Source organism: Tarenaya hassleriana, unplaced genomic scaffold, assembly GCF_000463585.1.
Source record: "Tarenaya hassleriana unplaced genomic scaffold, ASM46358v1 Cleome10, whole genome shotgun sequence".
Taxonomy (NCBI): domain Eukaryota; kingdom Viridiplantae; phylum Streptophyta; class Magnoliopsida; order Brassicales; family Cleomaceae; genus Tarenaya; species Tarenaya hassleriana.
Genome location: NW_010960188.1, coordinates 3032415 through 3041580, shown reverse-complemented (window position 1 = coordinate 3041580; position 9166 = coordinate 3032415). Strand labels below are relative to the sequence as shown.

General features: G+C 42.7%; 3 protein-coding genes across 5 annotated transcripts in view; 2 read left to right on the top strand and 1 right to left on the bottom strand.

Annotated features, from left to right (window-relative positions):
* LOC104802796 (universal stress protein A-like protein) overlaps positions 1–836 on the top strand; it is a 1049-nt gene extending 213 nt beyond the window's left edge. The window contains exons 2-5 of one of the 3 annotated variants that reach the window (XM_010526585.1): positions 1–80; positions 203–306; positions 378–496; positions 582–836. In XM_010526585.1, coding sequence (XP_010524887.1) covers positions 1–80; positions 203–306; positions 378–496; positions 582–702 — 424 coding nt within the window. In that variant the 3' untranslated portion in view covers positions 703–836. Of the gene's footprint in view, positions 90–196; positions 307–377; positions 497–581 lie in introns of all 3 variants that reach the window. The other 2 variants (XM_010526577.1, XM_010526569.1) reach the window with 2 other exon arrangements.
* A 32-nt stretch (positions 837–868) lies between these two features.
* Positions 869–4449, bottom strand: LOC104802817 (rhomboid-like protein 15). The gene is made up of 13 exons (XM_010526597.2): positions 4329–4449; positions 3625–3790; positions 3171–3474; positions 2839–2871; positions 2660–2751; positions 2498–2571; positions 2158–2252; positions 2014–2083; positions 1701–1879; positions 1433–1475; positions 1301–1360; positions 1114–1188; positions 869–1022 (listed from the first exon to the last, which is right to left on the bottom strand). Exons 1-13 carry the CDS (start codon positions 4350–4352, stop codon positions 1017–1019), a joined length of 1221 nt encoding a protein of 406 aa, XP_010524899.1. The 5' UTR covers positions 4353–4449; the 3' UTR covers positions 869–1016.
* A 533-nt stretch (positions 4450–4982) lies between these two features.
* On the top strand, positions 4983–8642 carry LOC104802789 (IQ domain-containing protein IQM6). The gene is made up of 9 exons (XM_010526556.2): positions 4983–5188; positions 5683–6258; positions 6338–6452; positions 6542–6607; positions 6698–6786; positions 6875–6962; positions 7151–7390; positions 7501–7602; positions 7684–8642. The coding sequence occupies exons 2-9, from the start codon at positions 5792–5794 to the stop codon at positions 8413–8415; spliced, it is 1899 nt and encodes a 632-aa protein (XP_010524858.1). The 5' UTR covers positions 4983–5188; positions 5683–5791; the 3' UTR covers positions 8416–8642.
* Positions 8643–9166: the final 524 nt, after the last annotated feature.

The window sequence follows — 9166 nt, the reverse complement described above, 5'->3', positions numbered from 1 at the left end:
ACCGGACACCGGTCGTGCCGGTGGCTTGCTCACTCTGCTACACGTTCACCCTCCCTACGCCCACTACGTCTACCCCGCCGGTAGCGCCGGTGAACCCCCCTCTCTCTTTATATGTATATATATATGTGTGTATATAAAGCTTTGTCGTTTTTTGGGTGACGATCGATGCAACTAAACGGAGAGGTCGAAATCTAAGCTGCAGCGGTGTTTGCGGCGACATCCGTGCCGGAATCTGTGAAGAAAGAACGAGAAGAAAGAACGGCGGCCTTGTTCACAAGGGCCTTGCAGATATGCAGAGGGAAAATGGTATATATATATATACACACTCTCTCTATATATATCATCATATTGATTGGGTACGTTGATTGAGAGTGTAGGTGAAGGCAGAGACGTTGGTACTTGAAGGAGATCCAAAAGACGTGATCTGCCAGGCCGTCGAGCAAATGCACGTCGACCTCCTCGTCATCGGAAACCGCGGACTCGGAATGATCAAAAGGTGACAAAATAGAAGTGATAGTTTTTTTTATTTGTTTGCCGATATATATATGTATACACACACATGACACATTCGTGAATGGCAGGGCGTTCCTAGGGAGCGTGAGCGACTACTGTGCCCACCACGCGAAATGTCCCATCCTCATCGTGAAGCCGCCTCGAGAGTCGTCTACTTCTACTGCTACTGCTACGGCTAGTTCTAAGTAAGATGGCCAAATACACGAGCAGAAATCAATAAAGCAAGCTGTTACCCTTTTTTTCCATTTCTTCTCCTGTTGTGTATATATGTATGACCCACCTACAATGTAGTTGTTCTTTTCCGTAAAGTTTCGTTCGCCGTATCTGCTGTATTAACTGCTAAACTGCTCTAAACTTGTCGGAATCCGGCAATTGCTTGTCACTTTCCACCCATATAATGGGATAACTACAAAGTGTAGTGAAGGTCTTTGAAAATGTCAGATGGAGCAAAACAAGACAGATACAGCACAAGCCAAGTTGGGGGGTGGTTTTCTTCGGACTTGTTAGCCCTGCAAGCAAAAGATTGTCTCGAGTATAATATTGCATGCAGAATTGGATTTTTAAGACAAAACCCTAATCGGAACCGAGATTTACGTTTACCTGTTGGCTCATTAGGATCTCCACAGCTACGGTAGCGTCATCGTCAGCAGCAGCGAGCGCCACCTCCACTTGCGTCTGATATCAATCGCAGAAATATGATAATTATTGTTCGGGATAATTATCATGTTTCGGTTTTCAAGAGTTACAAGATTCACGGTTTAACTAGATATAAACCAATGAAACGTACCCTGTCGAAGCCCATGGAGACGAGGTTCTTTATTTGTTCTTCGGAAGCAGTAACAAGTCCCTGCATTCAACAGCTCAATGAGCTATAGATTTACTTCACATGCTTAGAGGTCTCGACTTGGAGACAAAATACCTGAGACTGTGGAGGGGCTCCCGTGTTCGGTAGAGGCGCCTGCCTGCAGAGAGAGAGAGAGACCATGTGAAAACCATGCTTTGACAAAAGAGAGACAGTAGTCGATACTGATCGAGATATGTCTTTTAGACATGACACGAACAAAGAGACCAGACCAATAACGATAACATCGAACGTTTCTTCATAGTTTACGTTGTGGAATGATCCCAGAGTTGTGTAAATTGACAAAATCTTGAAACTTTGAAGAGAAACGTTCAGATATCGATACCTTCCGACTGAAGGCGGGTCGACTGTAACAGTGGCAGCTGCATCCGTGACGCGGTCTGGACTGTCATCCTCCAGCAGTCGAGCCTGGAGGTTAGAGTCTACATTGCTGGCGGGGACAGTGGGAACACGAGTTGAGCCGAGGGTTCTACCTCTGCCAGGAAATCTGCCGTCTTCCATTGACTGCACGGAGAAAAAAAATCGCGGAATCAATGCGAAGTAATCACCAGCAAAAGAAAGGAAGAGGAAAAGCATGGTTCCAATTAATAAAACCCCCGCTCAAGTGACACTGCACAACAAAAATTGCTTGCTTGTACCTGAGCTGATGTCTCCCTCTGTGGAACCCATGAAGTCAAGGATCTCCAGGCATTTCCTGAAAAAAGACCCCTGTTCACTTAAAATTTCAGCCAGGTGCTTTCCAGGTAATCATTTTCAGATGTGGATAGGACATTGTATTGTACCCAGATGACGTGTTTTGCCCAGAATAGGTGGGAATGCAGCTGGAAGGATTCCCGCCCGTGCACAGTATGAATTTGGGCCGCCTTACCAAACTAGACTGGAAAAGGATCAAGATCGGTTCAGGACGATAAAATCAATAAGGCATAAGCAAGGGACGAGCTAATACACAGGCCTGCCGTTGAACAATATAGTAAGGGTATTAAATCGTTGGCAGTAGTGACCAGCATAGCTGTAAATGTTGACACCGCCACTTGATGGTAAACACAAGCCTTCAGATTTACTGATGGCTTCCCAATAGCAAAAGAACACATGTTTCAGATGTTAAGTGTCTGGTGTACTTACCAGCCATGATGAGGATTCAACAGCGGAGAAAAAGGAAGAGCCAGGCATCAGGAAGTTCAAGATGCCGTAGGAATCTGAAATTTGAAGCGGTCAATATATTAGTAGCCACAGTACTTGCAGTTGTAAGTGAGAGAAGGTAGTGGGACAGGGAAAAAATCATACATGCAAATCCAGATAAAATGCCACATAGGTGCCCGAGCAGCGAAACATTTGTCATGAGGAGCTGGAATGCTATCAATAAGATCCATGGATACCTGCATACATACCAATTGTACGCCACACTTGTTAATAGAATTGCAACCATGATGATGAGATGTTAGAGATCAAGACACTGGGCTTACAATTTAGCTGGCACATTGAAGAGGCCGAACACACTGCACAAAGAAAGAAAACAGCAAACATCAGCTCCGAAACCAAGAGATTTAATCTGAGATACTGAATGAACCACAAATGTAAAAGATTAAGCAAAATAACCAAAACATGGAACTACATATTTGTGTTAATAAATATCAGTGCACAATGCATTTTGCACGGGTGTACTGTATACAGTATTTACCTAGTTCGAAGAGGATAATCCTATGATTCTAAGTTCTAACGCAGGCCCATGCTTTCTGGCACTATCACCCTCAAACTAGATGCAAGCAATATAAGTAGTAGCTACAGGAAAACTAACCTCCTCGAGTGGACTCCGCTGAGACTTGTCTCTATGACAATCATAGAAAACAAGATCCCCGAAAACCCTATTGCACATTCATTCATGAGCTGATCATATGGATGAAAAGGATTATATGCCACCAGGGATGCAATAAGAAGATGCAATACGGCATTGGTTGTTGCCAGCAGGATTGTCAGGTAAAGTAAACGGACAGACCCCATGATCCTCTCCAGATCAGAACCCATGGGAACCAATGCCATCATGTTGAACAAAACATGAAGCAACGATCCATGAAAAAGAACAGATGTGTAAAACCTATAAACTGCAGACAAAAGACAACAAAAAAAGAAGAATGAACAAGAGAAAAGGCATCAGGAAATGTTACATGGTTCCCTTTACATGCAATTCCCAAGGTTCAAACCCCATTGGGCCAAATATTATCAAAAAAATTCCCAAGATTCTGAGAACATACCTTGAAACCGAGATAGAACTGCCGAGGGTAAGAAGCAGACTTCGTAAAAAGAGTCATATCCAGCCAAGAGGCACACCACGTAAATGACCCCACAAACTACAACCACGGATGAAGTAAGGAACGGTATAGAATCCCACCACTGCCCAACTCTAGTTGGAACTCCAGCCTGGGCAGAAAAAAAAGAAGACAGAACCCAGAACAATTCACAAATCAGATCAGTATAAGCCGCAACCAAAGTAACCAAACCCTAATTATAAGATCCCAAAGTAAACAAAGCTAAGTATGTTCCCTTCCTAATAGTGCAGATATTTACACAAGCAGGTTGCTAAGGAGGGCAGCAACAGAACAATCCATAACCATTCACGCAGTTCAATGAATCACTGAAACGAGACAACTAAGGAATCAAACTGAGAAATGAGGAGGCAGCTAAAACCCTAACTCGATTAGGCTCTGGACAAGCAAATGAGAAAAAAAAAGCATAAGAAATCCTCCGACAACGAAAAATTTCCCGTTGATCAGAAGTTTTGCCGGATCGCAGCACAACCTAGTCAACTCTGCGAACGAATTGTCCGGGGTGTCAACAATTCATCTCCTGACCACAGCTAGTTTACTCACAGTTTCTCAACAACAAAACTAAGTAAAGAGACCTCAAGAATTTCTGGAAGATCTTCACGAAACAGAACGAAAAGGATATCAGATCTCACCTCGGTAACAATGTTCGGTCTCATTTCCGGTGATACAACAGAACTCTTCCCTTCTCTGCTGAGATTCTGAATTCAACTACCATTGGAAACCACTGCACTCCTCTCTCCCGTTTTCTTCTTCTCGAGATCTTAATTTCTTAGGCCGGCGAACCGGGTGGGGCCCAGATCTAACCGGCATTTTATTTTTTTCAAGGATTTTTTGATTCTCTGTAGTCGCGACCACAGGAAGACATAAAGTTCTTCCAATAGTGAACGACCACGTGGAATATCTCTTCAACCATGAAGAGATGACAAATAAAAAAGAAAAGGAAAAGGAAAGCGAAACCACTGCACTCCTCTCTCCCGTTTTCTTCTTCTCGAGATCTTAATTTCTTAGGCCGGCGAACCGGGTGGGGCCCAGATCTAACCGGCATTTTATTTTTTTCAAGGATTTTTTGATTCTCTGTAGTCGCGACCACAGGAAGACATAAAGTTCTTCCAATAGTGAACGACCACGTGGAATATCTCTTCAACCATGAAGAGATGACAAATAAAAAAGAAAAGGAAAAGGAAAGCGATTGCCAGTACTCTAAGTTTAGGAAAAAAAAAAAAAAAAAAAAAAAAAAAAAAAACGAAGGACTCCATTTTCTCCCCGCCAAGGAACACAAACGGCAGGGAGGGATTGAGGTTTCATGAGCATCTTTAAAGCGAAAATGGCCGCCATTGTCGCTCTCTCATACGTTCCCATCTAATCCGAGAGCTCCCCCCACACCGTTCCCCCGTTCCGTACGCTTTCTCTCCTTCGGCATTGCCATTTCCTTTTTGAACCTCTTCTTCCCCATTTCTTCTCTTGGGTTTCTGTTTGGCTCAAACTTATCAAGGTCTGTTTCTACGAACTTCTCCTCTGTTTTGTTTTTCATTTTCGTTTCCGGTTCGTGGGTTTGTGTCTGAACGCTGGTACTTTTCCCCTTGAGGGCTCTGTTTGTCGTGAAACTTTGGTTATTGAGGAAGGCAAAGCATGAAAATTTAGAAACAGGGTGGTGAAAGATTGCGTCTTTTTGAAATAATGGAGGAACGGGTTCTGCTTCTCTGTTTTGCGATTTTGTATTGTGATATTGCATATGATAATGTGTTTGATATAATGTCTCAATGTCGATGTCTAAATATCTGAAATTTTGTTACCAAGGAAAGAAGGAAGCCATAGAAATGCTTGAATCTGGTTCTGGGTTCAGGTCTTTGAGTGGTTTTGGATGGTTAAGTTCTATAGGCAAAACAGAAAAGCTGCATTGATGTTCTTTGTCATTTTCAAACAAAACCCCAGCGTGTATATACATATCTAACGTTATCTCTGGCTTTTGCATTCGTGGTCTTGCAGTCATCTGTACCCCATAGGCCCTTTCCTTTTCCTTGGTATTGGCTGCAGTCTTGCTTTCCTGAGATATTGAAGTGTCATCATACAGATAATCACCTCATCCGGAAAAAAAATGGGGTTGTCATTTTCGTGCCCCCTCGAAGATTTAGATGACTTAGACAGACGTTTTGAGGCAGTGCTTGTTAGATCCTTGAGTCTTGGCTCCGCCGAAATGAAAACAGTTCTCCGATCAATCAGCTTTAACGGTCATGACTCGGAATCAACCCGCCCTGAACCCCACCATAGCACCCGAAAGATGCAATACAGACGGTCTTTTAGCCTCAAAGGAAGACGACGATCCATAACTCCTACAGGGGATATGGAAAAAAAGTTTTTCGAAAGACTTTCTACTGTTAAGAAAGAATATACGGGAGATAAGCTGCAAAGATTGTTGGCTTCATTCAATGACGATTTTGGTATAGAATCACCAGCTTCCGGCGATGGAAATGACCAAGCTGCATTAAAGTTGCAGAAGGTTTACAAGAGTTTCCGAACTAGGAGAAGGCTAGCTGACTGTGCTGTAGTCGTCGAGCAAAGATGGTAATAATGTTCAGTATAATTGTTCAAATGATACGTAGAAGGGATGATCTATATGTTAGCTAATCACTAGAGTTTGCAGGTGGAAGCTATTGGACTTTGCTGAACTCAAACGAAGCTCAATATCATTCTTTGAAATCGAGAAGCAAGAGACTGCAGTTTCACGCTGGTCAAGAGCAAGAACAAGAGCTGCCAAGGTAAGCTTAGGCCTAACAGGCACATCCGATGGTGATACGATAGTTTTGTCATGCTCCAATCTTGTCTGATTTCGAACGATTTCACACAGGTGGGTAAAGGCTTATCAAAGGACGAGAAAGCTAGGAAGCTGGCCTTGCAGCATTGGCTTGAGGCAGTAAGTACATGACCGTACGATCTCTCTATTTTCTTGCTGGATTTGTATTTTGTTTTAACGGCATACATGTTCTGATTTTCTCGTTAACAGATTGATCCCCGCCATCGTTATGGTCATAATCTGCAATTCTATTATCATGCATGGCTGCACTGTGACAGTAAACAACCCTTTTTCTACTGGTAAGTTTCTTCCGCAGAATCCAAAAGGCACAATGGTTTTCATAAAGCCTCTGAATCACGAGCTGGCTATCGAAACGTGGATGTGTAGGCTTGACATAGGAGAAGGAAAAGAATTCAACCACGAAAGATGTCCAAGATCGAAGGTTTACCAGCAATGCATCAGATATCTTGGACCGGTGAGTCTCACCCCTCTAATCTTCTCTGTTGCTTGTCCAACCAATCCCATTGTTAAGCACTTCTAATGTACTTGATGTATTCCTTGTAACACAACTTGTTGGACTGTCTTTTTCTTGAAATGTCGTGTTAAGAATCTTCTTGGACGTTTTTTTCCCCCCCCCCCCCCAATTTTTTTTCTTGTGAGCAGACGGAAAGAATGGCGTACGAAGTAGTAGTTGAGGATGGGAGTTTTGTCTACAAGCAAAGCGGGATACTTCTTGACACAACAGGAGGTCCTCCAGATACGAAGTGGATCTTTGTACTGAGTGTATCCAAGATAATGTACGTTGGAATGAAGAAGAAGGGTAATTTTCAGCACTCGAGTTTCCTGGCAGGCGGGGCAACATTATCTGCCGGAAGACTAGTGGTTGAAAACGGTATCTTGAAGGTGGGGAAAAATGATCTTTCTCTTTTGTTTGCTCGTTTGTTCTGATGCAAAGGGCGAGGTATTGTTTTTTTTACCCGATTTGAGAGGATTTCTCTGGATTACCCTTTCAGGCTGTTTGGCCTCACAGTGGACATTATCTTCCGACGGAGGAGAATTTTCAGGCATTTGTGTCTTTTCTCAGGGAGAACAATGTCGACCTCACGAATGTACAGGTAAAACTTTACCATTGCTCACTCAAGGGTCTGACTATGGTTTTGAGTGATTACTGAACTGTTACTCTTGTTTATCTGCAGAGGAGTACAGATGAAGGCGATGGAGAAGCCATTACCAAGGTCAAATGCACGATGGTGAGAGCCAAAGGGACAGAAGAGGAGCCGAGCGAGTTCAAGGATGCCGAGACAGATGAAAGCTTCTCAGAAGGGAACACCGATCCATCTGAACTCGGGAAACCCAACAAACCCAAGTCATCAACTTTCTCAAGGTTCCACTCACGCCTTGCAAGACTGGAAATCCCCGATAGGGGCGACGTGTATGACATTTTCAAAACGGAGTCCCTCCCCAAAACCTGCCGTGATGAGGAAGAGGAAGAAGAAGAGGAAGAAGAAGAAGAAGAAGAAGAAGAGACCTCGTCAGAGGACGGGTACGAGACAGCAGAAGAATCACTCATACTGGAGGAAGAGTTTGCATTCCCGAAGTCAAATCTGTTCGACGAGGATGAAGAAGAAGATGAGAGGCCCGTCCCGAAGGAGAAGATAATGAAAAGGATAGATTCACACAAAGGAATGAAATCATACCAGTTGGCTCAGCAGCTGCATTCGAGGTGGACGACAGGTGCTGGCCCGCGAATCAGCTGCATGAGAGATTACCCTTCAGAGCTTCAGTTCAAGGTTCTTGAGCAAGCGCAGTTATCGCCAAGCTCGAACAGTCACAGTCCATCACCTCGTACCCCTCCGACAAGAAGAGGAACAAGCCTCGGGAGAAGTCCACTGGCTCGAGAAACTGGAGAGACTATAGATGTTGTTTAATTTGCAGCAAGGAGTCACGTATCGAGTTGACCGGCTGGGTTCTGTTCTTGGGTTACTTGCGGCGCAAGGTAGGGCAGAAAGAAAAGAGGATCTCGGCAAGGATCACGTGTTTTGAGTTCCTTGATCTCCAAGTCACCTACCATTTTGTGTTATTTTTTTCTTTTGTAGAAATGTTGTCACAAACTTTGAAATGCGAATTGCCTTCAATATGTTATCTCGAAATTCAACGTTTTTTTTAGAAATCCACATTTGTGAATATGTGATAACAAAAACTATTTTGATGAAAAAATCAACTAAAAATCAAAAACTTCATTTTTTGGATTTACAAATTCTACAAAAAAAACAAAAAACCATAAATTAAAATCCAGAAAACAAAAACTCAAAATAGAAACAATCGTTTTCGTAATTATTTTTTGACCCCGTTTGCTATTTCTGCTTTTATGTGGATCCTTCGTATGTTCGGATTATTATGGAATGCGATAACTTTAAATGTGATGTTTTTAATTGCTAATCTCTCAAGTTTGACCATTTCAAAGCGAGACTAATTGAGGGGTGGTTCCAATGTAATAAAATTCGTTTATAAGGGTAATAATTTAATACTTGTCTTATCTTTTGGTCGTTGATTCTGTGTTTCAGAACCGGTGGCTCTGATTTTGTCAACTGCCTTGGAATCGGAATGTTCCGTTTTCTTTTCTTTTTTTTTTCCTTTTAAATTTAATTATATTATATATGTGATTTTCTCTTTTTTTCT

What these genes read in the sequence shown, in the direction of transcription:
- LOC104802817 (XM_010526597.2), bottom strand. Translation starts at nt 4,352, where the DNA reads ATGAGACCGAACATTGTTACCGAG. An exon ending in AGTTCTATCTCGGTTTCAAG is followed by an intron (nt 3,475 to 3,624) that starts GTATGTTCTCAG and finishes TTTTGTCTGCAG; the next exon opens with TTTATAGGTTTTACACATCT. An exon ending in TCTCCATGGGCTTCGACAGG is followed by an intron (nt 1,189 to 1,300) that starts GTACGTTTCATT and finishes GATTGATATCAG; the next exon opens with ACGCAAGTGGAGGTGGCGCT.
- LOC104802789 (XM_010526556.2), top strand. Translation starts at nt 5,792, where the DNA reads ATGGGGTTGTCATTTTCGTGCCCCCTCGAAGATTTAGATGACTTAGAC. An exon ending in TGCAGCATTGGCTTGAGGCA is followed by an intron (nt 6,608 to 6,697) that starts GTAAGTACATGA and finishes TCTCGTTAACAG; the next exon opens with ATTGATCCCCGCCATCGTTA. An exon ending in AAACAACCCTTTTTCTACTG is followed by an intron (nt 6,787 to 6,874) that starts GTAAGTTTCTTC and finishes GTGGATGTGTAG; the next exon opens with GCTTGACATAGGAGAAGGAA.